General features: G+C 32.7%; 1 protein-coding gene across 3 annotated transcripts in view; it reads right to left on the minus strand.

Annotated features, from left to right (window-relative positions):
- Window positions 1-26,789, minus strand: part of Fas1 (fasciclin 1 Fas1 domain-containing) — a 304,785-nt gene that overhangs the window by 42,301 nt on the left and 235,695 nt on the right. For all 3 annotated transcript variants that reach the window (XM_072540109.1, XM_072540108.1, XM_072540107.1), the window contains one exon: window positions 8,281-8,538. In XM_072540109.1, the coding sequence (XP_072396210.1) occupies window positions 8,281-8,538 (258 nt within the window). The remainder of the gene's footprint in view (window positions 1-8,280; window positions 8,539-26,789) is intronic.

Genomic DNA, 26,789 nt, shown 5'->3' on the forward strand with positions numbered 1-26,789 from the left:
AACGGCGAGTGGGCAGATGGACCAGTGACGTAGAGTGACAGGGGTACGCATATGAAATTTTGATAGGTAAATGCTAGAAAGAATTTAGAAAGTAGCTAAAGATGACAATAATATTTTATAATTTATTTATGGAATAATATAAATATATTGTTGTATGACAAAGCCCAAAATATTGCTTCAGCTAATATGCATTTTTACAAGGAAAAATCTTATTAATATGTACTATAATAAAAAATTATTGTCCATTGAGAATTTTAAGTAAATAGTTTCAAAGGATAGAAGAAGTTAACCAACATTAAATTGAAAATAGATCATTTAATACATCTCAGACATATAAATATGCTTGTGACAATGAACATAGAGTCGATTGAAAAAAAGAAATAGATCCTAAAGGAAAAAACTAAGGAAGCTGGAATTAAAAGAAGCAAATAATTATGTAATAACAAACTTATGAATATAACAAGATCTGGCTACCAATAGTAGAAGTAGAAAATATCAGTAAGAATATGCTATATGCCAATAAAGAAATTTGTAACGCCAAAATGAATTCAGGGAGAGAGTTTTGCAATGAGATTAAAGTTATCTCGGCCGGCTCTAGAATCCATAAAGTCCTGGCAAAGGATAGTACTACCACTAAAGAAGTAGTTTTCATAAAGAAGGCTGATGGAGAATTTACGGAGACCAAAGAGGAAAGATTTAGAAAACTCATAAACACGCACTTTCTGGCCTCAAATATTCTGAATGATATAGATAGGTAAACCAACATAGACTACAGGCCGACTAGGACAAGTTCAAGAGACTGAAAAGTAGCCACAGAAATCACCAAGCCAAATTAGATGGGCTATAAATAAATTTAAACCATGTAGGTCTCCAGGAACAAATGGCATATATCCGATATCCACGATATCCACAAGGAAAATTAAATTCCTGTAAACCCTATTCATTTTACAAATTCCCAATCATCAATAGAACCACGTGTAAGCCAAACAGGGTCATACTAATGTACGACCTATGTATAATATGCTTTTTAAAAATATTTACTTTTAAAACTGTTAGTGTAAGAATTTCTTCAAATATAATCATTATATCACAATTAAACTAAACTCTAAAAAATAACACGACCAGTAAATAACTTAAAAATAACTATAACATAAATATAACACAACATATTAACTTAAAAATCAACACGATACAATTTGAATTTAAAATGCTGGCAAGTTGGAATCTGTACATTGAGAATCTGTCTCGCTTAAGGTAATAAATTATATTTAATAGGCTCTTGAATGAGACGGCGAATATCAACACGTGCTCATGTTTACTGATGGGAATTTGGTAAACGAATGAACGTTAGTTGGCTTTATACTATAAATCACAAAAGTTTTATTCAAATAATCCTTTATAAAACGTACATTCTAAAAAGAACCGTTTCGGAATACATCACAGAACGTTTTTGGACTAATAAGTCCATCATCAGTGCAGTTGCAAGGTATACATACATAAAGTGACTAAATATGTAGGAAAAAACCCCTTTAAATTATATTAATTACGTTAGTTATAACATATTCGTTAATAAAGTCAAATGATATTGAAGTTTAAAACATATTCACTACATGGTAACGCAGGACTTCCAAGGATTACTGACCCTGAGACAAGGTCTCTCTAAGAGTCCTAGGTAGCAACTCAGAAGTCACTCTGTGGATCCTAGGTACTTGCTACCATGACCCATAAAGAGACCTTGCCTCAGAGTCAGCAACTCTTGGGAGTCCGCGTTACCATGCAGTGAATCTGTTAAAAAACTTCAACATCAATTGAATTTATCAACAAAAATGTAATAACTAACACATTTAATATAATTTAAAGGAGTTTTAACCACATGTTTAGTGGCTTCACTTATGCATACCTAGCAATTGCACGGATAATTAACTTATTAATCCGAAAACGCTCTGTGATGTAGCACGAAAAGGTTTTTTTTTTAGAATATATATATACCGTTTATAAAGGATATTTTTTAATAAATAAAAAATATATCTGATACATTTGAATATGGGATCGAAGGCATTGATACCACACATATATAAGCTCCTCAAAAATAGTTTAGCATAGGGGTGGTACCGGAAATATGACAAAAGGTTAAAGTTAAATAGTTGTCTAAGGTTGGTACAGTATTCGAACTAACATAGCCATATTGATTGATAAAACTATCGCTTTTCTATTAAAAACGCTGGAAAAGTTTCTGGATAGGTACATAAGAGACCAAGTGCTAAACCATAATCCTCTAAGCAATCATTAACATGCATACCAATCTGGTAAATCTACGGATTCAGGGTTAAATATTCTAAATAGACTTATCTCACAGTCAATAGAAAACAAAAATATAGCAATGACAGCTTTTTTAGATATTGAACGGGCATTTAATAATGTTTATACCAACTCGTTAATAAAGGCACTGACTAGCCGAGGCACACGGACGGTAATACTCAGATAGATACAATCATCGCCAGCTAACTTGGCGAGAGAGTACGCACAACGTCACAGAGAAATAAATTATGTTTACGCCCTATGATTTATCCTATTGGTTTACTATTTCTGATAAGTATATTCAGTAGCGTAGCGGTATAGGTCAAATAATTATTACACAATTAAAAAAGTAATATTTTTCGCAAGCTTTAATATATTATTAGAAAGATGAAATTGTAATTTTGTTTTATTCAATTTAAATAGTAAGCCATTGGTTTATAATATTTATTTAAGTTAGTAAACAAATTATACAATAATGACTGAATTTAATTCACAAATCTACGTTGATATTGTGTTTCAAATTAAATGGAGGATATTGTATAAATAAATGCAACACAGTAATTATTTAATTTTAATATTTTGGTTTTATTATAACACTAAAATAAGTACCAGTGTTGAAAAGTGGTATCTATTTGAAAATAAATTAATTGTTAATAATTTTCTTCATCTTCATCTTCGGAAGAAGAAAACTCTGTACTGGAAGAGTCCATATACTCGTCTTCCTTCTTAATGACATGGTAACATCGTTTTCTCCACTCATTTGCATCAATATTAGTGAATTCTTCCTCGGCGAGTTTTTGTACGTCAGCTAGCTTAAATGTAACGTTTTTCTGCCTTATATTATTTTTGACTGTAGCCCATATTAGTTCAATAGGGTTTAGGTCAGGATGGTAAGGAGGTAAACGTAAAGGATTATGGCCATGCGCACGTAGAATTTCGTCGAATTTGTATTTTACATAATGAGGTTTATGATATTTAATTATTTCATACAGTTCAGGTTTTAAAGCACTAGGTGTAAATGAAATATTTTTCTGCATTAACCATTCTATCATTTGATTTTTGTTTGAGTTTGATGTAGGCGCCCGCTCCAACTGAATGCTGTGATAAGGTGCGTTATCAAAAACTAATACCGAGTTAGCAGGTAAATTAGGTAATAAATGTTCTTGTAACCACTTTCCATAGTTGTCTGAATTCATTTCAGAGTGGTAAGCCCCTGATTTTGAACCTGATTTAAAGATTAATAATCCATTTTTTATGAATCCCATATCCCCACCGGCATGCACTATTATTAGTCGTTGACCTTTGGAAATATTTGAAAATAACCCCTTGGTTGATTCGTCAGTCCAGTTCTTTGAAGAAGTATGACCGCTGTGTAAGTAGGTCTCGTCAACATACACGATTGGCCTATTTTGACTCCGAAAATATTTGATTTGCCTGAGATATTTTATTCTCAAAGCTCTTATTGCACTTTTTTCTACAAGAACTTTTCGGTTGTTTTCGGTTTTCCTCCAACGAAATTGCATTTTGCGTAAAAGTCGCCTTAAAGATGTTTGTGAAATTGTGATATCCAAATCGTTGTGAATTTTTTGTTTTAATTTTTTTACCTTAACCCGACATTTTTCTGTTTTATAAAAATCGTAAATTATTCTGCGAATGTCGCTTATTTGGTATTCCGGCAAATCTATTATTGATCTACTGACTCGTTTTTTGCCTGGACTGGAAAAATGGACTCTGCCGGTATTTTTCAAAGAACATTTTGCCTCGCTTGTTATTCTTTCGATTGTTCTGATGGAAATGCCTGTAAAAGAATTAGTAACTATAGTGATTTATTTTATCTAGGATGTAGGTATATAAAAATGTCTATATTTACTGCCATATCGAAAGACAGTACACAATATATTACACTAGTCCTAACTAATTTAACGCCCGGTTTCATAATCAGTCATTAGGAGAAAGTCATTAATTTAATGGGTTTTAAATACCAAATTTTAAATACTGAGAAATATTTGACCAGTTTTGCTATATAACTGTATTATACAAATACTTATGTCATTAGCAAGTATTATTTTTTTGAATTTGACGTAATCTATTAATGTCTTTTTAATCGTAAACAAATTATACAGGTAGAGGTAATGGATTTTGGGAACAGCTATGACCTTGAACATTTCACATAATCTTGTGTACTAAATAGGTATAATGCATAGCTCTTGTCAAAATCCAATACATTAATAATATAATTACATATCTTCGATTCTAAAATATTGTAAAAGACTTTAAAGAGTCTGAGTAAGAAAAGAGATTTTTAGTTATATTCTTTGTGGCATTTTCAAGGTCATAGCTGTTCCCAAAATCCATTAACTGTAGGTATTATTTCAATATTATTATTTACATTTTACATGTTTTTACACTAAATAAGTAAATATTATAATGTCTCGAATGTCTTTTAGTAAAATCTACGTGAAATAACAACTTCGACTATAGTGAGGGAAATACCTGTGAGATTATGACATACTCTTCCAAACGTAGGCAAACAATTATTTTGTTGAGGAAATTACACCCGTCGAGGATAATATTTGCTTTCGCATATTCGACAAACTGTTATGCAATAATCTGGAATGCAGACACAAAATCAACCTAATCCTCCACTATCATAGGTTTGTCATACATACATAGGTTTGTCAACAAATCATAGGTTTGTTTGTCATAGGTTTTTTTTCATAGGTAAAAGAGAGCATTGAAAATACTGTACGAAAAGGGAAACCCGAAATTTTGCAAATATACATGTATCATATTGTAGCTTGCTGTGAGTTGTGTATCCAGCAAAAAACCTAAGAAACTATCCACGTGATTAATTTTTCTGTATTTTATGTGTAATAGAATTTTGCTGAACTCTGGATAATTTTTTGTAAAATAACGAATAATTTAAATTTTTTGTAAGTGTGGTAAGCTATCAACATTATTAAGTATGTCAAATATTCACCTATTTTTGATCTATTTTAATTTAATACAAGGTAGACATAAACAAACAAAATATTTCCACCAGTGGGAAGAAAATGCCTTATAAATAGAAATAGAACTATTGTGTTTTAAAAATAATAGATAATTAAAATGAAATACAAATATAGAGTTATTTTTGGTCCGAATAGACCACCGTAGTGCGGTTTTGTTATTATTTAGAAGTCGTCTAATTAAAATTAATTTATTGTAAGTACAAACTTACCTGTTGCTTTAGCTGTCTTTTCTTTCACAGTTTTTAGGGTCTCTGCTTCGAGTTTAATATTTTTGAAATAATTAAACACATTAAATATAATCTCCCGAGATTGTCCACTAATAACAGAATTATTCTTTCTACTATTTTTCAACGCCATCATTAGAAATTGTCACAAATACACTAACTATCCGAAATAACAAGAAGTCTGAAAAATAATAGCCGCAAATCACTTAAGTGTTACGCACCTGATAACTGGGAGGAGACTAAAGACCACCACCTAAGCCACTAAGCAATTTTCGGTTTGTGCGCGCCGCCAAGTTAACTGGCGATGACAGTACGGACATCCTTACGGACTACTATTAAACAGGACATAAACATTTTCTTTTCTTTCTATTAACCAAATTAGTTTTATTAGATTTGTATTGCCTCCTTAGCTTATCGGGACGCCGATTAAAAGCATGAATTCCATCAGTTAATGAGAAACAAGCTTTAAAAGTATTAAAGCGAATAATAAAATATGCAAAATCCAGATATCAAGACAGATAATTCTCGTGATACTCCAACCCTGGCAGGTACCAAACGCTGCAATGGTCTGCGTCAACATTAATTATAATAATCCCATTTCCAGGCGTCAAGCTCTTCCTGCTATGAGTTACTCAACGTTAGAAGGCACTGATTGGGACTCGATGTAAGTGGAATGTTTGGATAGGTCCTACTTTGAAAATTAGTTTACTGAATATAGTGCGGAATATCTTGTATTTTTATAATTTAAAATTACACATAATGGTCATTTGCACTAAATAAATTACGTTACCCACACTTGACTAAATTCCATTTAGAATTATAAATGTTGTTACGGCAGTTCCGTAAGATATATAGAAAAAGTCCATTGACTAAAATGAAGAAGTATTAAAATTTTAGAATGTTCCAGATCATCGAAATATTCCGATATACCTGGAACGTCAGCAAATAAACAGTAAGTTGATAGTTCAAGTAACAGTAGTAATTGAGTTTTTGAATAGTTCCGTGATTCAGTTAAAGTTGTTATTAAATATTATAATATTGTTTGCTGTTTCACTAAAAGTGATTTTAAAGAAGTGTAAGATTAGTGACAGCGGTGGTATCATATTTTTCTATTCGTCCATAGTTGACTCCATTGGAAAAATTATTTAGTTGGTAGCACATATTATGGATTCCATAGTGATAGCAAAGCTTTTGCTGAATTGTCAACTTTGCAATTTTAGAATAGCTCAAAAGGATCGAAACCGATTTTGTTAAATCGTGTTTTCATCGTCATCAGAATAGGTGGCACCTCTTGCAGCTACCACGACTTCTAGGAAACAAGCAGAGACATTCGCCAGCTGTCTGTGTATGAATTAGTATTTTTCTCGGATCTTTGATGAAGCAGGGTTTAAGCTGAAAGAACATTATAAGATGCTAATGATACCGATTCATACACGGAATGTTTAACGAATTGTACAATTGCGCCCTATATATAGCCTTTCAATATATATATATATATATATATATATATATATATATATATATATATATTGGAAATGTGTTCCATAAAATCGAGTACATCTTGCATCAATAAAAAGTCAGACATAGATAAACTGTTACTTACTGGAAAAACATCCAAAATAAAATTAATATCTACCTGCACCCGTACCCACACAAATTACAGTTATATGTATAACATGTTGCATACGATTAAGACAGGTTTAAAAATTAAAATCACCTAAGATGGGCCTCTAGTATTTCTTAAAAAGAAATATGATATTAAGTACACCTAATTACTTTTTAATCATAGGATTTTTTCTTTTTGTTCTCTATGTGCCAGAGTTAAAACACACCAGTAAAAGATGACAACAAAATTTTTACTATTTTTACCTAAATTTTAAAGAATTTTAAAATGTATTTTGTCCACTATTTTATATTTTATGTGTGTGTTATTAATGTTGAGTGTCTATGCTTTTATAAATAATTTCAACGACTAGTAAGTTGCACTGAAGATTTGTGATATTTTATAAATATTTACAGTTTTTCTTATTACAGTGTCTTGAAAAAGGAATAAAACCATTCCGAAAGCTAGACAAAAAGTCATAAGAGTGTTTCATTACCATCCCGGCCAATTTTCTGACTGCAACCCTAATAAACTGTGTTGTTTGTTTATATTGACAGTCACTAATATCCAGTAATTCTTATATATATATATAATATAATATGATATAATAAATCAATATATATATATATATATATATATATATATATATATATATTTACATATATATGTATATATGTATATATATATTTACATATATATGTATATATACATATATATATATATATATATATATATATATATATACATACAGAATGTGATTATGTAATTTATATTTGTTTTATAAAGGATCGCAGTATGGTAGGCACGAAAAAGCACCCATGCATATATTTTCTTTCTAAAAGTCTGTCTAAATTCTTACCATGAAATGATATGTCTCGTCTTTATTGAGAACTCAGCACATGGTAACAGAACTGAAGGAAAAGTCGAAAGACAAAAAAAAGCAGTACTGCTAGATAGCCCCTCCGAGTAATTCATGTATTAAAATAGTATATCAAATGTATTCATTGCATTTTCGTGGTTTTATTAGCACAATTAACAATGAGGATTGAAAAACTAAAATACTAAACCAAGTTCTATTACACATTTTTCAATTTCTAGCAATACCTGATTCAAGCTTCACACGTTAATTATTTCGAAAACTTACCCTCATTTGACTTTCCTGTAGAATATGCTCAACATACAACCTATTGTCGACCACCAAATGCATCCTAAGAATGTCCAAGAACCTCGGTGTGTCCTGGAGGATCGTGTTCAAAATCAAATCTCCTTCCAATGCTTTGTTGCAGGGAGCAAATAGAGTGATGTCGTGTCCTTTGTCTAAAGTCCTAAGGAAATCTTCACCAGCTGGACCGGCATTCTTGATAGCTTTAAAGAAGTTGCTGAGAATACGACCGTCTTGTTCCTGGTGACACAAACAGTTATGAAGAATTATTAACCAGCGGTAGTTTGATTTAGACAACTAATAGGGTAGTTCTAAAAATATCCGACTGGTAAAGGTCTTGTTACTATTAAATACAAGCATTAGACTTGTTCGTGTTGCGACATGGAAGTATAGACTAATTTATATATTGAATTGTCTATCCTGTAAAATAAATTTATAAGTACTGACCTTTATTCAGTGGGTATTTGAAAGCTGTCAAGCAAAGCTTACATCTATCGTCTATCATCTAAACTAAGTAATAAGCTTACCTTTGTGCATACTTTTCATGTAAATTAAGCAAGTTTAAGAAAATATTACAAAATTTTAAAAATAAAGGCGTTAATAGATGATACATATGTAATTATTCTCGTGACATTTAAATATTTAATCCTTGTTCGTACTTTAAATATACATATTTTTTTAACAAACAGTTGTTATAATGACTAACCTTCATCTTCGTGTTTAATTTATTAGGGTAATAATTTATTTATTAGCTAATGACAAATATAATATTTATTCTAACCTCTAAATTAACATTAAGTTATTAAAATATGACTAAAATCACATCAACAAAGTAATATAAAATATTGTTTAAGGGTTTTTATTTTTAGAGTGCTTGGTAAATCATTGAATTCTCAAGTACCACAACGTGTTTAAATGTGTTGGAGTATTTCGAATTAGAAAAAATTAATGGAAGGCCTTTTGAACCCATTTTTATCTGTTCAACAGGTAACATACAGGTATCTGTAGGTTTCCAAAACTTGGAAAATTACGTTGATAAATGTATAACCAGGTTTAAAAATTAAATAAATAAAATACAAGTGATGTATACAAACGTCCATTGTAATATTAGCTATTTTCTAATTCTTATAACCGATGTAAATTTGGCTCAAATGTTTTAGTTTATTTCGTATAATACGAATGATGACAATGTGCAAAGATCCGTCAGACTTACGGTATATATTAGTTCAGATTTTACAATATTGTTATTAATAATTTTGTGACTAATGTTTTCAGTTTACTACGGTAACTTCCATATATCCGCAGCCTATCAGATGCTTTGAATATACGCCGAATTTAATTAACTTTAGGCTCTCTCTGGAGTTTTTTCTTTAGTGCTAAATATACCATTAAAAAGTTATGCCAAACTTTAATTTGATTCCCGAGGACTTCAAATTCTGTATTTCTCCACTTAGTTCTACAATTTACGATATGGACATTTGGCACTGACAGTCGAGATTTTATATAGAGTGGCCTCTTAATAATGAGACAGACCAGTCAAGAAATATATATATATATATATATATATATATATATATATATATATATATATATATATTTCTTTGTAGTACCAATTGACTTCTGGACGAAAAGTATTCCCATTTGGCATCCGTGAATATTCAAGGGCCACAATATACAGCGAATTCTGTTGCGGTACCAATTGGCATCAATCGCTGTTGCGGTTTCTTTGGCATCGATTGGCTTTGGACCTTTAGCATCCATTGGTTTATGACTCAAGTCGACAATAATACCTAAAGGTTTCGGTGGAATTCTACCTGAGTCAATTCATCTGTTCAGTCATTGTAATATTTTGTTGTCGAAACGGATGTTTAAAAATTTAACTTGTTAGAGTATATTACTCCTTATCTATAAATTGTAGGCAGGCAATTGCTTTTTTCGAGATTGAATATTTTTCTTTTAAAATTATGACAGCTTCAAATTTGATTTAATTTGCTAAATACTTTTATTTTACATTTTTTAAGATCAGTAATTTAAAAATGTTTTATCGTCTTTTAACAACTTCTAGTCTGATTATTCCCTGAGTAAAAGAGCTCTGTTGTAATGAATTATTTGGTATTACTAAAGAAATTCTGGTATAGTAGGATTAAATGTTAAAATTAAATGTTACAATGATTGTAACTTCATGTCTTGGGCTGTTACGTCGCATTATGGGCTATATGGGCTGTATTTTCTCGTTCTTGTTCGTATTTCTCTTCGATTTGCATTTTCGATGACACTTTCCAATATTTTAGCAAATTCAAAGTCCATGAAAAATACTTAGAAAGCAAACAAAAGTACTTATAAGAGTATACGACCATTTGATAACACTCACTGTGAAAATTTTTGCAAGTGAAGATGTTTAAGACAACAGGCACATTATTGCCGAACGCAAAGTGCACATAACTTTCTGCTTTATTTTTTGGTATCTGACTTCTTACAACTGTGTGTATTTTTCTTTCCTCTGCCCATACTTCTCGTACGTCACTGAATCTGGTTTGATGTGGTATTATATAATAATAGATGCACAATCAAAACGAACCAGATTCTTTTACATTAAAAAGAGATAAAATATTATGTCCATATACTATGAAAAGCAATAATTAAAAAAGAGTCGTATTTTAACACATATTTGTTTTTCTTTAACCGTTTGTTAATAAATAATATATCAAAATTTATTCGACATAATGTATGTTTTATTTTAAGGCTGTAACATAAAAATAAGAATTACCTGTTATGAAGGCACTACATAGGTAATTATTATCTATACCTAACAAAAACCAATTTTATCAAAATCAACCTAGTTTGAAATATATGGAGTCTCGATTATATCTCATGGTTGTGTTTGCCCTACGTAGAAAAAAATAAAATAAAATTACTGAAATCTCTTGGGAATTGAAGTACTCAAGAATTGAAAAGATGTTGAAATTACTGTAACTTTGAAGAAGTTGAAAATCAAATGTTTAAAGGTACACTTCTTTTAAACAAAATTCAGAATCAGTATTTTATCTCTTAACTTCATTAGAAGTGAATAATAAAGAAGTTTTATACATACAAAAGGTTTTTGTAAGAAACACAGTTGCAAACATATAATTTACAAAATTTCTTGGTCTCTCTTTTTAAAATGGCGATACATAGCTTTCAACGTAAACAAAGTTTTAGGAGTAGTGTCCACTTAATAGCTTCTAATGGTAATAGTGGGTTAGGGACAATTAAAACCTAGTTAATGTTTAAAATTTGCCAATGTTTTTACTTTATTTTAAGTCTTTATCAAGGCTATACATGGCACATACCTATAATGGTACATAAAATGATCCATTGTGATTTATATACAGTGAGGTCCTAAGGTAACGGATAAATTCAATATTTTTGTAACTAAAAATCTTTTGACGAAATCCTCATGTAGGTCGGTTTTTATTTTTTGTTGTGCATTTTTTTCAATAGAATCTTTTTATACAGGGCGTGTCGTGTAACAGTGGCCAATACCAACTTTCTTATTTTAGATACAACACCCTGTGTATTATTATATTTTTGAATTTCTTAGAATATTAGGTAAAATTTATATTTAATCTTCTATTCTTATCTTTAACCGTTTTTAAGTAATCGAGGTTGGAAAAGTGACATTTCGTGTATTTTTCCTCACAAAATCTAAACAGTTCGACCTAGAGTAAAATGGTTTTTACATTATTATCTTACTTTTTAATATGCTATCTAGTGGTATCAAACCCAGAGATGATAGGATTATATTCAAAATGACAAATTTTGAAATTTAGGGCCGACCACGACAATTTTCGTATTTTATTTTTATTTAATACCACTAGATAGCATATTAAAAACTAAGATAGTAATATAAAAACTAATTAAAATGGACCAAATCCAATAGTTGGCTGTATACCCTGAATCAATATAAAGACAAAAGCTTTTTGTAAATACAAAAAGCTTTTGTCTTAATATAAAAACCATTTTACTCTAGATCGAACTGTTTAGATTTTGTGAGCAATTGTCACTTTTCCAACCTCGATTACTCAAAAACAGTTAAAGATAGGAATAGAAGATTGAATATAAATTTTATCTAGAATATTCTTAGAAATCAAAAGATATAATAATATACAGGGTGTTGTATTTAAAATAAGAAAGTTGGTATTGGCTACTCTTACACGACACGCCCTGTATAAAAAGATTATATTGAAAAAATGCACAACAAAAAACAAAAATCGACCTGTACGAGGATTTCGTCAAAATATTTTTAGTTACAAAAATATTGAATTTATCCGTTACTTTAGGACTCACATGTCGTATGGAAATAATCAACATTGACCACACCGGGTTTATTTAAAAAAAAATAGCCTCGATAAAAACGTAAAATAGGTAAAGTCTATACGTTAGCAATTGTACAAAACCCACTATTACCATTAGAAACATAGACTAGTTAGAAACTTTATTTTAAAACTAGAACAGCTAAGAAAAAATGAATGTTTGTCCAACCTCAAATTCTATCTACAACATTTCATTGGATTTACAAAATCCAAGAGAAAATATTAATATGACGACGTTTTAAAACGTTAATAAAATTAGGTTTAATTCAATAAGAAAGTAATGAAGGATACATTAAAACTAAAGGATTGTAATAGAATATTTTATTGAAACTCGTAATCACTTGAATGAATTATTGTGATTTATATTTATTTTGTACAAATACTTTTATTGTGTCCCATTTCCTGTTTTTAAAAACATTTGGATACTTTTCTACCAAATTTAAAACTTCCATTTTTTTTTGGCGGAATTTTCTTCTTAATATGACGTGCAAAGAATTTTTGCGTAAGTTCTTTTTCCTCTTTTGTCCATGGAACTAAAATACGTTTACCTTTCTCCTGTATTCTATTTTGTGACGGGATGTTTACTTCATTTTGTTGAAGAATAGGTTGATTAGTATTTTCTTCGTCACTATCAGCTTCTTCTGCGTCTTCCAATATCTCGTTATCGACTTCAATCTCATTTAAATTTCGATTTTTATATTGGTCAATATTAGTGTTTTGAGCGAGCAATAATATTTTGGAAACTTTTGCGGTTTGGTAAATGTCTGACGGGAGACGATACCACTCATCATGAGTTTTTGAGGTATGCCCCATAAATTTTGCTAGTTGTTCTAGTTCACCCTTTTCCATTTTTAAAATTTGTATTATTGTTGCTAAGTGTTTTCTGAGGCGAGTTGACGTGAGGGTAGTGATTTTGTTTGCATCATTCAACACCTTAGAAGCATGCTTTCTGAGAACATGATATCCACTGATGCAGTTAATAGTATTCGGTATGCCAAATAGGTATTCGTTGTAAGAGGTAAAAAAATTATTCCTATATTTAATTAAAGTGTCAACTCCACTTTTGGTCAATTTGTCAAACAGAACAGGTACGCCTCTACCTCTCTTACCTCTTATTACTATGCGTTTTAAAGAGTGAACTAAAATTTTCTCGGTTTCTGTTAGGACTTTCTCAAACTCTTTAGAAGATTGAGAATCATGATGTTTTAAATAAATATCTAAAGGTAATCTCTGCAGCTCCCCTACTCGTCTCTTATTAAAAAGTAGTAAGCTGCAATATGTACCTTCGAGCAGACATTTGTACGCTCTTGTTGTTCCAAGCTGTACATGGGTGACCTGGCAGCATTGCACACGGAACACCTGTGATGACATATTAAATGTTGATCAGTTAAGAGTGGATTGCATTCTCATTTACATTTGAGATTCAGAGGACCTTGTCCCCTTAAGCAGAACGGACAACTTTCTAATGGAGAAGCCAAGAGTCACTGATGAGGTCTGGCGGACCGAAACTGCTGTTTGGCGTTTCACACTTGATGGGTTGTGTTGATCTGCGACCATTGGATCAATAGTATAATTCAATGCCAGTAGGTGTATTACCCCTCGGAGTAGTGGTTTTTGTTGATCCAAACATAATTGGTTGGGTTTCGGTGACCTAAACCGATCAGCAAAGGGCTCTTGTTGTTCCAAGTTGTACATGGGTGACCTGGCAGCATTGCACACGGAACACCGGTGATGACATATTAAATGTTGATCAGTTAAGAATGGATTGCATTCTCATTTACATTTGAGATGCAGAGGACCTTGTCCCCTTAAGCAGAACGGACAACTTTCCAATGGAGAAGCCAAGCGTCACTGATGAGGTCTGGCGGACCGCAACAACTGTTTGGCGTTTCACACTTGATGGGTTGTGTTGTGCTGCGACCATTGGATCAATAGTATAATTCAATGCCGGTAGGGGTATTAGCCCTCGGAGTAGTTGTTTCTGTTGATCTAAACATAATTAATTGGGTTTCGGCGACCTAAACCGATCAGCAAATGGCTCTTGTTGTTCCAAGCTGTACATGGGTGACCTGGCAGCATTGCACACGGAACACCTGTGATGACATATTAAATGTTGATCAGTTAAGAGTGGATTGCATTCTCATTTACATTTGAGATTCAGAGGACCTTGTCCCCTTAAGCAGAACGGACAACTTTCCAATGGAGAAGCCAAGCGTCACTGATAAGGTCTGGCGGACCGAAACAGCTGTTTGGCGTTTCACACTTGATGGGTTGTGTTGTTCTGCGACCATTGGATCAATAGTATAATTCAATGCCGGTAGGGGTATTAGCCCACGGAGTAGTTGTTTCTGTTGATCCAATCATAATTGGTTGGGTTTCGGTGACCTAAACCGATCAGCAAATGGCTCTTGTTGTTCCAAGCTGTACATGGGTGACCTGGCAGCATTGCACACGGAACACCTGTGATGACATATTAAATGTTGATCAGTTAAGAGTGGATTGCATTCTCATTTACATATAAAATACTAGCTTTTATCCTCGATTCGATTGTGATGGCGTCTTCTGCCGAGAAGTTTCCCTTGAAAATACAACTTTTTTTAATAAAATGTATCATCTGAGCTTATTTGTGTCCCTGTCAAAATTGCAAAAATAATCAATATGATCGGTTAAAAAGTTAAACAGGGAATGCGAAAAAAAACAAGCCGACAAACACCGTACACTCACAATTATAATATTAGTTAATATTTTCACAGAAAAAAAGACAAAGCATAACCAGAGATAGATAAAAACTAAGCATCTTAACGAAAGAATCTTATTAACACAACGCCAAACCACATTTTCAAAATTCACAACATTTTTAATGCATTTACAACCCCTAACATTAAATGCTTTTTAATACACAACGTTTTAGCAATGTGCTTCAAAAAATTATACACATGGCGCTGAGAAATAAGGTTATAAAACCTTTCAAAAAGAATAAAAGACTGCAGATAACAAGAAAGTAAGATAAAACCAATAATATATTGTAAATCCAAAAACTAAACAAAAAATATCCATTCTAAGAATTAAACTCAAACGCGAATCGACCAGATGTTACTCGAACCTTTATAAACCTGGAATCTAAGACAATCTAAGTGACTAACTGGCTTCCAAAATCGTATCACATCCTGTAGATGCCAATTGAACCGCTAAGCTGTAACGACATGAATATCGCTTCAACTCAATATACACAAATCGATGGTGGCGCTGCTTATTTTTTGCCTCGAACTACGATTTATTTACGAATCAAAAAACGGTCCAATTGGATTCCGGGTTCATATCGCGTAAAGAGCCTTATAATATCATCCACTATGCGTTTCTGATATTATTTTGAAGAGGTCAATTGGCATCCGAATACCGGATGCCAATTGACCAGCGGAAGCCAATTGAACCTACAACTTTACATGTGGGAAGTCAATTGTTACCGTAAATATATATATACATATATATATATATATATATATATATATATATATATATACTACGGACTACGGAATCCTACGGACTTAATTTCCAATATATATGATCAAGCAACAACATCCATTAAAATAGTTGAACAAACGGAGCCCATTAAGATACGGCGAGGAGTCAGACAGGTTGACACTATATCACCCAAACTATTCAATCAAGCTTTGGAAGATGTTATGAGAAAATTATAATGGGAAAAACGGGGTATCAACATAAATGGCCAATACTTGAATCACTTGAGATATGCAGACGACATTGTATTAATAACAGATAAAAGGGAAGAATCGCAAAATATGATGGATGAATTAAATAGCGAATCAACAAAAATAGGTCTACAAATGAATTATAATAAAACGAAAATTATGACCAACCAACCAGAAGAAATAATAATTACAATAGCACGGACAAAGATAGAACAAAAGAATATATATATTTGAGACAACTAATTAAATTAAATAAAGAAAATCAGACCGGAGAAATAAATAGAAGGATACGGTTGGCTTGGGTATCCTTCGGAAAACTTTCCAATATACTAAAAAATAGAAAATACCTCCAATATTTAAAAACAAGAGTCTTCAACCAATGTATACTTCCTGTTCTCACCTACGGTTCTCAAACTTGGACGTTTACAAAGGAAAACATGGAAAAAATAGCAAAGACCCAAAGAGCCATGGAAAGGCAAATGCTGAACATCAGGCTATCAGACAAGAAAAGAAATTCTTGGATCAGCAACAAAACAAAAGTGACCGATGTATTAATGCAGATAGCAAGACTTAAGTGGAAGTTCGCTGGACATACCATAAGACAGAAAGACGACAGATGGAATAAGATGATTATACACTGGAGACCATATAGTTGCAAACGAAAAAGAGAAAGACCACAAATGAGATGGTCAGATGACTTGAAGAAACACGTAGGCCCGAAGTGGATACAAATTGTCTACAATAGAGAGACGTGGAAGAAGGAAGAGGAGGCCTATGTCCAAAATTGGACAGCAAGGGCTGTATAGACCTTATAGACATATGCGAAAAGATAATATCCATAGGATACCGTATTGTTATTGTGAATACAGTTACATATGACAAACTTCGAGATGTCTTAACGTTTGCATGGACCCGCTTAAACTAATATTTGTAAAAACAAAAAAATGATGTGCTCTTGCATGCTATGCTTTAAAGGAAAAACAACAGATATGAGGGCTCTTTCATTCTGATTACTAGCATTGTAGTAGTAAATAGATACTATTTGTATTTGTAGATCATTTTAGCGTTTTTATTTTCGTACATGTCACTAACAGCAGGTTTGTGGACATGTAAGTTTTTTTAAGTTTTTGTTAAGGCTTTGCTTTTGTGCAACAACTTGGCACATTAAGAAAGTTAGCTTTTTATTGTGAAGTAGAGGATAGCGAGTTTTCTAATCTAGAAGTAGAATAACTTTATATTTTTTGTTTTTAGTTCCTCTTCGCTTTCTCAGACTTTGAGCTTGTTTTTAGAAAACGTTTCCGAGTAATATTTTTTGTTCTATTTATGTCAATAATTTGAAATATTTTCGTCAATTGAAATAGTGGTTTGATATTTTTGTGTTGGTTTGTTATGAAGTGAAACTTCTTGCGAGGTACTAGGCACTGAGGAAGGCTAGGAATGACATGTGAGGATTTCTTACAGGATAACTCCATTTTCGTAGTCCTCTCAGAGTATCAATCCCATTGTCGTTAAGAATTTCATTTCTTTATGGTGACACTTTTTTGCGATTACTTGTCAAATCTACTTAGCACCCTAATACTTACCAAATTTGACTTTCTTCTGATCTTTTGACTTTACTTTTGATTTTTACCTAACCGATATTTATACATATTTTATTCTATAGGTAAAAATTACCTTTGTAAAGAACTTATGTAGTATATTTTATTCGTCCCTTTATGTCTTTTGTTTGCGTCGAACTGGAAAATGTTTAAGTTTACTTTTCGCTACAGTAAAGGAGATGCTAATTGTACTTTGGCATTTAAGATTTTACTCGTGTTTTCTTTTGTTTTGTTCAGTCCCGTACTGATAATTTTCGCTATGCTGTTTCATTAGATCTGTACTTGGATTATTTTAAAGACAACTTTTTTATTTTTGCTGTTACTTAGGACTTATGTAAGAGTCTGAGTATTTTGGGCAACCAGTTTATTTGTAGTGAGCTCAGATTTGTTGCAACTGTGCTGGACTACTGCTTGATGGTTGCTGATTTATTTTTAATGTTGTAGAGTTGTTTCCGATTGTAAACACTGGCGTTCCACCAGACTTAAATCGTGTCGGGGGTTGTGTAGCAGGTTGAATTTATATCTTATTACGAACGTATATTTTTTGTTAACTATATCTTGAGATTATTAATTTATATCGCTTCGAATACGTGTAAGTGTTTAAAAGACCCTTGTCGTAATAAATTGTGTTTGGGGCTATATATTCATAAACAAATACGTTTTATTTTAAACCACTCCATTCAAGCATTAATTATACATAATCCTTCTTAAAATTGTATTGGTTTTGGGCTTATAATTTCGTTAAAATTTAATTATTTTCTCATGGAAAGAAATATTTTGAATCAAACTGTACATTCCCTTCCCAAAAACTAATTAGCCTGGGCCTAATTTATAAAAAGCCGCTATCCGATTTTAGTCCTCAACTGCCAGTTATTATTTGTATCAATATGCATTCAGATATGAATATTTGTAGTTAAGTTACGATCGGGAAACTCACAATTTTGTCGTAAGGCGTTTACTGTTCGTTTTTAATTTACTGCGTTATTAATAATAACGAGATAATTATAGGTACAGAAGACAAACTGAAGAGATGGAAAGAATACATTCAGACACTTAAATCTCTCAGATCTATATTGGCAACAAACGGCAACAATTTGAGCAACACACAAAATAGAGCACACAACATCCGAAGATACACGAATCCGACGAGGAGTGCGACAATTAGTTGTTATTTTTAACTGTTATTTAATCTGTATTAGGAATCTGTATTCAGAAAAGCATTAGACGAGGTTCAAGGTGGAATCAAGATTATCGGAACCAGCATAGACAACATTAGGTACGCTGATGATACCGTTCGAATAGCAGGCAACGCACAATAGCTACAAAATATAATAAATGTGGTAGTTCTTCATAGCAAAATGTTCGGTTTACATCTAAATGTTTCCAAAACTAAAATTCTAGTATTTTTAAAGATACCAACAAAGGTACATTTGTATGCCAAGAGACAAATAATAGAACAGGTCACTTCCATAAAATATTTGGAAGCAAATATCAACAGCCAGTATAACCCAAAAAAAAAAAGAAATCCTATCAACAATCGAACAAGCAAGGAAAACTCTCATTAACACGAAACAATTTTTTACAAGATCAGGCCTTAGTCTAGAGCTCAGAATTCGAATAATCAGATCTTACGTTTTCTCTGGTTTGCTGTATGGTTGTGAAAGTTGAACGATGGACCCTGAAATAGAAAAAATAATAGATGCCTTTGAAATGTATATATACAGATAGGTGCAGAGAATTCCATGAATAAACAAAAGAATTACTCAGCATAATCAAAGAGAGGAAAATACATTACTTAGGTTATGTGTTGAGAGGTGAAAGATACGAATTACTCCAAATTATATTGGAAAGTAAAGTGCAGGGCAAAAGATCAGTTGGAAGACGCCAGAACTCGTGGCTGAAAGACCCGAAGAGATGGTTTGACCGCTCATCCAAAGAAATCTTTCGTGCAGCAGTTTCCAAAGCTACAATTGCCATTTGGATCGCCAACCTTCGAAAGGAGACGGCGTAATAAGAAGAAGAAACCTGGACGACCATTAATTAATTCTGCTAGTTATGTTCTGGGTTTATTTGCATTTCGTTTGGTTTCGTTCTCTCACTTGGTTTCGTTTGGTATGATCTAAAATCCATTATATATAAATGTCTATTCAGTATTAGTAAAGATAATAACCAGGATCTAAATATCACGTAAGGCTTTTATGACCTGGAAACCAGTTTTATGCAACAGAAACCTATCGATGAATATTCGTAAGAAGGTCCTAAAATGTTATGTGTGGTCCATCCTATTGTATGGTTGTGAGACATGGACGTTAAAAACCACAATGCTAAAGAAGTTAGAAGCATTCGAATTGTGGTGCTATAGACGAATCCTAAAGATATCGTGGGTTTCGCACACTTCCAATGAAGATGTTCTTCAAATGATTAATTCAGAACGTCTGCTCATAAACACCATAAAGAGGAGAAAAACAGAATACTTCGGCCATATAATTAGAGGACCTAAATACCATCTACTTCGCCTTATAATACAAGGAAAAGTGAAAGGAAAGAGATGAATTGGTCGAAAGAAACTTTCATGGCTGCGTAATATTAGACAATGGTGTGGTTCCACAGTAGAAGAATTATTTCGCGCAGCAGCCGACAGAGAAAGGTTTCAGGAAATTGTAAACATGATGACGGCCAACGTCTGAATACGGACACGGCACCCAAAGAAGAAGAAGATTCAGTATTAAAATTCAGTATTTTTAGAAAAGGTAAAAAATATTCCAAAGGCCTTTATCAATCTTGATTTAACCAATAGGGTAATTATTAAAAATGTACTACCCTGTAAATAATATTATTTCACCGCATAGCTCTAAGGCCACAATTTGTGTTTGACGTGCCCATCGGATGCATTTGCCTCTAAAATTCAAAATAGAACTTTTGATGGTTATGTACTAATTATAGTTGATTAGAGATTTAAAAGCGACGGCCGATATTTTTGATTGAGTTAACTTGGTCGGGACGCAGAGTAATTGTAACTGGCACATGATGGCGATGGCACATAATGGTTTAAATATTGCAATAATTGTTGTAATAGTTGTAGTTAAATTAATATAACATTTTAAGTCATGGGTTGTCATTTTTTTTTTCTTATAAATTGTTGACCATCATAGTCCAATCAAAATAGACATTTCGGTTTGCATTAATTCCCAACAAGCTTGCTTTTTGACAGGTTTTAAATACGTCATTACAAATACTGTATGAAAAGTTTTCATCGATCCCGCTTTTTCGTTCTTTTTATTTGTTTGTTTGGAAAAGTATTTAGTATTTACTTTAATATTTTATTTTTAATATTCTTTTTCGTATTTCTTATTTTATATTTAATATTCATTTTTAACATAAAATGATAGGATTTAATTATATATTTTAATTAAGTATTTTAAATCTACCTTCAATTTTAAATTACTCTGCGCAAAATTGGTGTTGTCATATGTTTTTAAGTTCAAGGAAATACGCTTGTACTTAATTGCCTTTTGGAAGTCTTAATCTGACTACTCCTCAGTGCCGAGTGAGGACCGGTCTTACCCTGTGTAGTGTCACCATAGGGAGGTTGGGGTCTTGGCAAGACTTAACCCATATCTGCTCCCTAGGTGCTCTGCAGAGAGCTTCGACCAGCTCGAAGTTTCTTCTGTGTTTCTGTCCAATTTGGACAGAAAGGTTATTAATAGAAGAATAAGAATAGGTAATTTCTCACAATAAAACACAGTTTAGTAGTAGAAAGATCCAAACAAAAGAGTCTAAGGACGAGTTGGAAGCATAAAATGTTATTTATTAGAATTCTTTTATTTATAGTTCTGCTAGAAGTGCAAGAAGTGTAATTAAAGGTTAATAGATAGCTGCCAATTATATAACAATTATATAACTTATGCCTTTCAAAAGAGGTTACACCATCTCAATGGAATAAAGCTCTTATAGTAGTCATGCACAAAAAGGGAGATATAACAGAGCTAAAGAACTATAGACCTATTAGCTTGTTATAAGTTGTTTATGAAGATAATAACTAATAGGTTGACATCAAAACTAGACTTTTATCAACCTTGCGAGCAAGCAGGATTTAGAGCTGGATATGGAACAAATGATCATTTTCAAACCGTTAAGTCGTTGATTGGAAAAACCATTAAATATAATAGACCCCTGATACTTGTCTTTGTCGACTTTGAAAAAGCATTTGATACGGCCAATCAAAGTAAAATGCTCCAAGCTCTAACACAATGTAGAATAGATCACCGATACATATCCCTCATCAGATACATGTATCAGCATGCTACAGCCTGTGTAAGACTTATTGAGGATATTGGGACCTTTCGTATTGAAAGAGGCGTTCGACAAGCAGACAACATGTCTCCTAAATTATTTACAACTTTGATAGAATACGCTTGTAAAACTATAGATTGGAACGAAAAGGGCATCAATGTAAATGGAAAATTTTTAAATAACCTTAAATTTGCAGATGATATAGTTCTTATTGCAGACAGCTTTGATCAGGCACAGATAATGCTCCAAGAACTCCATACGGCCACAAAAAGAGTTGGTCTTAAAATAAATTTTACAAAAACACAATTTATGACAAATTTAGTCCACAAAAAAAACATCTCAGTAGAAGACAAAAATATTGAGCCAGTTGACTCCTATAAATACTTGGGCCATGAGATCAGAATAAGTCGAGACAACCAAACAATTGAGTTGAAAAGAAGAATAAACCTTGCTTGGGCTGCATTTGGAAAGATGAAGGATATTTTTAGGTCTAAGATTCCAATGTGTCTGAAAAGAAAAGTATTTAATCAGTGTATTTTGCCAGTGATGACCTACGGCGCAGAAACCCTAACACTCACAAGAACAAGAGTAAGTAAACTACAAGTTGCGGAAAGGGCAATGGAGAGAATAATGTTAGGGATTTCTCTAGGTGATAGAATAACCCTATGCTACTATACGCAAAAGATCAGGAGTAGCAGACGTTATTGAAAGGATAACAACACTAAACTGGAACTGGGCAGGTCATGTAGCAAGATCAGTTGATGGCCGGTGGACAAAAAGAATTTTGGAATGGAGACCCCGAATACAAGCTAACAGAAATAGAGGTCGACCCCCAACGAGATGGACAGATGACAGAAAACGAGTGACTACAAATTGAGATGGCGCAAAATCGGACTGCGGAAAAGCATGCGAGAGGCCTATGTTCAGCAGTGGACGTTAGAGGCTAGTTGTTGATGATGATGATGAGATAGCTGCCTACGAAGCTCTAGCGTGGGCTAGAAGCTCATCTATTTCAGCTTTTATGCTATTTATTGGAGTTGTTCTGTACGCTCCAATTATAATCATTAGGGAGGTGTTATGTAACGTATCCAATGGTTTTAACGTTGTTGTTCGCCGGAAGTGTTTGATTAATCAAAATATGAAAAAAATTATTTAAGTTAAAAAGAGCAATTTATAGATAAAACAGTCATCTAAAGCCTGGTATGAATAAGTTGATATTCTTCTTAGGCAACTAGGTTACAAAAGACCAGAATTGGAACATCGTTTATATACTAAGACAAATAATGAACTTTTAACAATTCTTAGAGTTTATGTATTTCTTAATTTTTTCTAACGATAAAACTGAAACACTTCGATTAAAAATGAGTTCAAGGGGCTGCGGGTCCTCTCAATGGGATCGGTTGGGGCGGCGGGTCTCTGAAGCAGCGTTTTTAAGAATATTTTACAGATATTAAATGTTTGTAAATACGGTTGTGGATTCGTCGGTTTGTTTGTCCTATGTATGTACGTGGGAAACTGGAACAAGGTATCTCATAGATATCTTGGTCTTCATTGGGTATTTGGTCTTTTACGGATCTGACGAGATTGGACAACTTGGAGTGAGTAGTGAAGATGGTTTTGATGTTTACAGGGTTAAGAGTTCTACTGATCTTGTCAGTGACACCTTTAATAAAAGGTAGAAATATTTTGGGTTGATCCGGCAGCAAGGTTTCTTTTTTAGATGGAATGAAGTGTTTGCCTTATTTAATTAATTTTTGATGATCTATGATTGTCTTATGGAACGGGAAACAAATTGTTGATAACTGAATTGGGTTGGGCGGGGTGATGATGTGACTGGCAATTGAGATAACGGTTTGTATGGGTGAATTTCCGGTACACGGAATAGGAAAAACTGTAAGGTGAGTGTTTCTGATTAAGAACATCAAGGAATGGCAAAGATGCTTCAGACTCAACTTCCATGGTAAATTGAATATTGGAATGTATTCCATTCAAGTGGGAGAGGAAGAGATCTAATGTGTCTCTATCATGGGGCCAAATAACAAAGGTGTCATCAACGTACCGTAGCCAGTAGGTAGGTTTGAGATTTAATGAGGACAGGGCTGTTGTTTCGAAATATTTCATGTAGATATCAGCTATTACGGGAGAGAGGGGATTTGATTTGTCGATAGAAATGATTTTGGAATGAAAATTTATTTATTGTATATACAGTGTTTTATAAGAGATTATGTGTTTATTTCTAAACATCAAATCCCCCAAGACCCAATATTTTTGCTTTTCACAATCTCCTCACTCTGGTATGATATTTTTTATCCAGTGTAAATGACTTCACTAACTCAGCTGTCTCTCTTCTATAAACTTCTATGTGGATTTTATTTTCAGTTCGTTACTTACATCTGTGTTCCTTATATTCATTTTGGTAAGGCCTTCAGCTCTTCTTAATGCGGTATAACTGGAAGTTGCTTGTCAAAATATTTTCTTTAAATTCTTCATAACTTGTAATCCCCTTAATATCAGAAGTACTTTCGGATATATAGATAGTATAAGCTCGTCATGAAACATTCTTTATATATATATATATATATATATATATATATATATATATATATATATATATATATATAACGTTGAAAAAAATAAGAAGAGTCTTCCATCTTAAAACACAAAATCAAGTAAACTCAAACGTTTGTTCTGTTGTAAAAACGATTCGACTGCCAATATTAACCTCCCATCATCGAATTCATCTTTTTTATTTTACCAAGCCGCCTCTGAAGAAAAGAAAGAATTGGTGCAGATGTCGCAAAATATACTGCTCGTAATTCGTACATAAATACAGTTGAAAATTTATTTATACTCGTAAATTATGTTCAGGATTCCAAATTTTATCTCCTTCCAAAAGAATCGAAATCCAAATAATTAATTTCCCGAAAAAATATTGCCTAAAACGAGTGCTTTTTTATTAAGACAGCTTGGCTATATTTTGTTAATATTAATTATATTTTTTGGGATTATTTTTTGATCCAAATTTATTTGCAAAAAGTCTACATAAATGAGTTGTTGGGATATTACCGGAAACTAATTGTTACCTAACATATTTTATTATACACGACTAGTAGATATATGATTTTATGTATGCGACTATAGTTGACAAGTTAAAAAAGGTATAATAAAAAAACTAGTTACAAGAAATCATCAAAAATTTATTTGTTGTCCTTCTTTTTTATACGTTATTACGATCTGACCCAATTTCTATGACCTATGTTATTGGATAATAAGTCTTAATTGTGGTTCGAAAGAACACCTGTTTTGCGATCTCTTTTGTGTTCCTGGTAGCCTTCTTCCGTTTGGTGTCCCATCTCTTACAATTTTTGCAGTTCATTCTTCCCACATTCTGATTAAATGTTGATTTCCTGTTGACTACATACCTATTTTTGCCAGATACCATCGTTTCTTACACGATCCGGCCTAGTTTTTCCTACTATAGACTGCGAGTACAGTAATACCCTCTTTCTAAGAGACTCATTCATATTCAGCTTAGCAGGGTGCTATTGTTATAGATGTGAAATTTCATAAACAAGAGATCTACCTGTATTATGGAATAATCCCTTGTTTATGGAATATTATTCCTCAAACAATGCCACCTGCTGAGCTGAATAATAATGAGTGAGTCTCTTAGAAAGTACTTCTTCTTCTTCAAGTGCCCTCTCCGCTACGGAGTTTGGCAAATCATCATTGCTATTTGTATCTTTGAAGCTGTTGCTCTAAATCATTGGTTAGATGTGCACTGGAACCAGTCTCTTAAATTTCGCAGCCAAAATGTACGTCGTCTCCATACACTTCGTTTGCCCTGAATCTTTCCTTGGATAATTAACTGGAGCAATCGGTACTTTTCCCCTCTCATCACATGACCAAGATATTCCAACTTTCTTCTCTTGATGGTGATTAACAGCTCCCGTTCTTTGTTCATTCTTCGAAGAACTACACTATTTGTTATTTTGTCTGTCCAAGGTATTTTCAAAATTCTTCTGAATATCCACATTTAGAAGGCCTCTAGTTTATCGGTATTGCTCTTGTTTAAAGTCCAAGTCTCTACTCCGTACAGCAGTATCGAGAAGATGTAGCATCTAACCAATCTCATTTTCAGGTTTAAGTTAATGTCATAACTTTCCAGAATGTCCTTCATATTAACAAAAGCAGCTCGAGCCTTTCCAATTCTAGTTTTTATTTCTTCTGTGATGTCATTGTTGTTATTAACGCTTGTTTCCAAATATTTATATTTGTGCACCCGTTCGATTTTGTTATTGCGAATGTAGAGGTTTGCATTCAATCTTTGTTTTTTTTTAAATAATCATGAATTTCGTCTTCTTGACGTTCATTGTTAACCCTTTCCCTTCACTAGCTGTGACTACCTTGTTTAAAATGACTTGCAGGACTTCTACTGTCTCCGCCAATAAAACCGTATCATCTGCGTATCTAATACTATTAATTGGTTGGCCGTTAACTTTTATCCCAATCTCTTCTTCCTCCAATGCTTTCTTCAT

This window comes from Diabrotica undecimpunctata, chromosome 8 (assembly GCF_040954645.1).
Source record: "Diabrotica undecimpunctata isolate CICGRU chromosome 8, icDiaUnde3, whole genome shotgun sequence".
Lineage (NCBI taxonomy): Eukaryota > Metazoa > Arthropoda > Insecta > Coleoptera > Chrysomelidae > Diabrotica > Diabrotica undecimpunctata.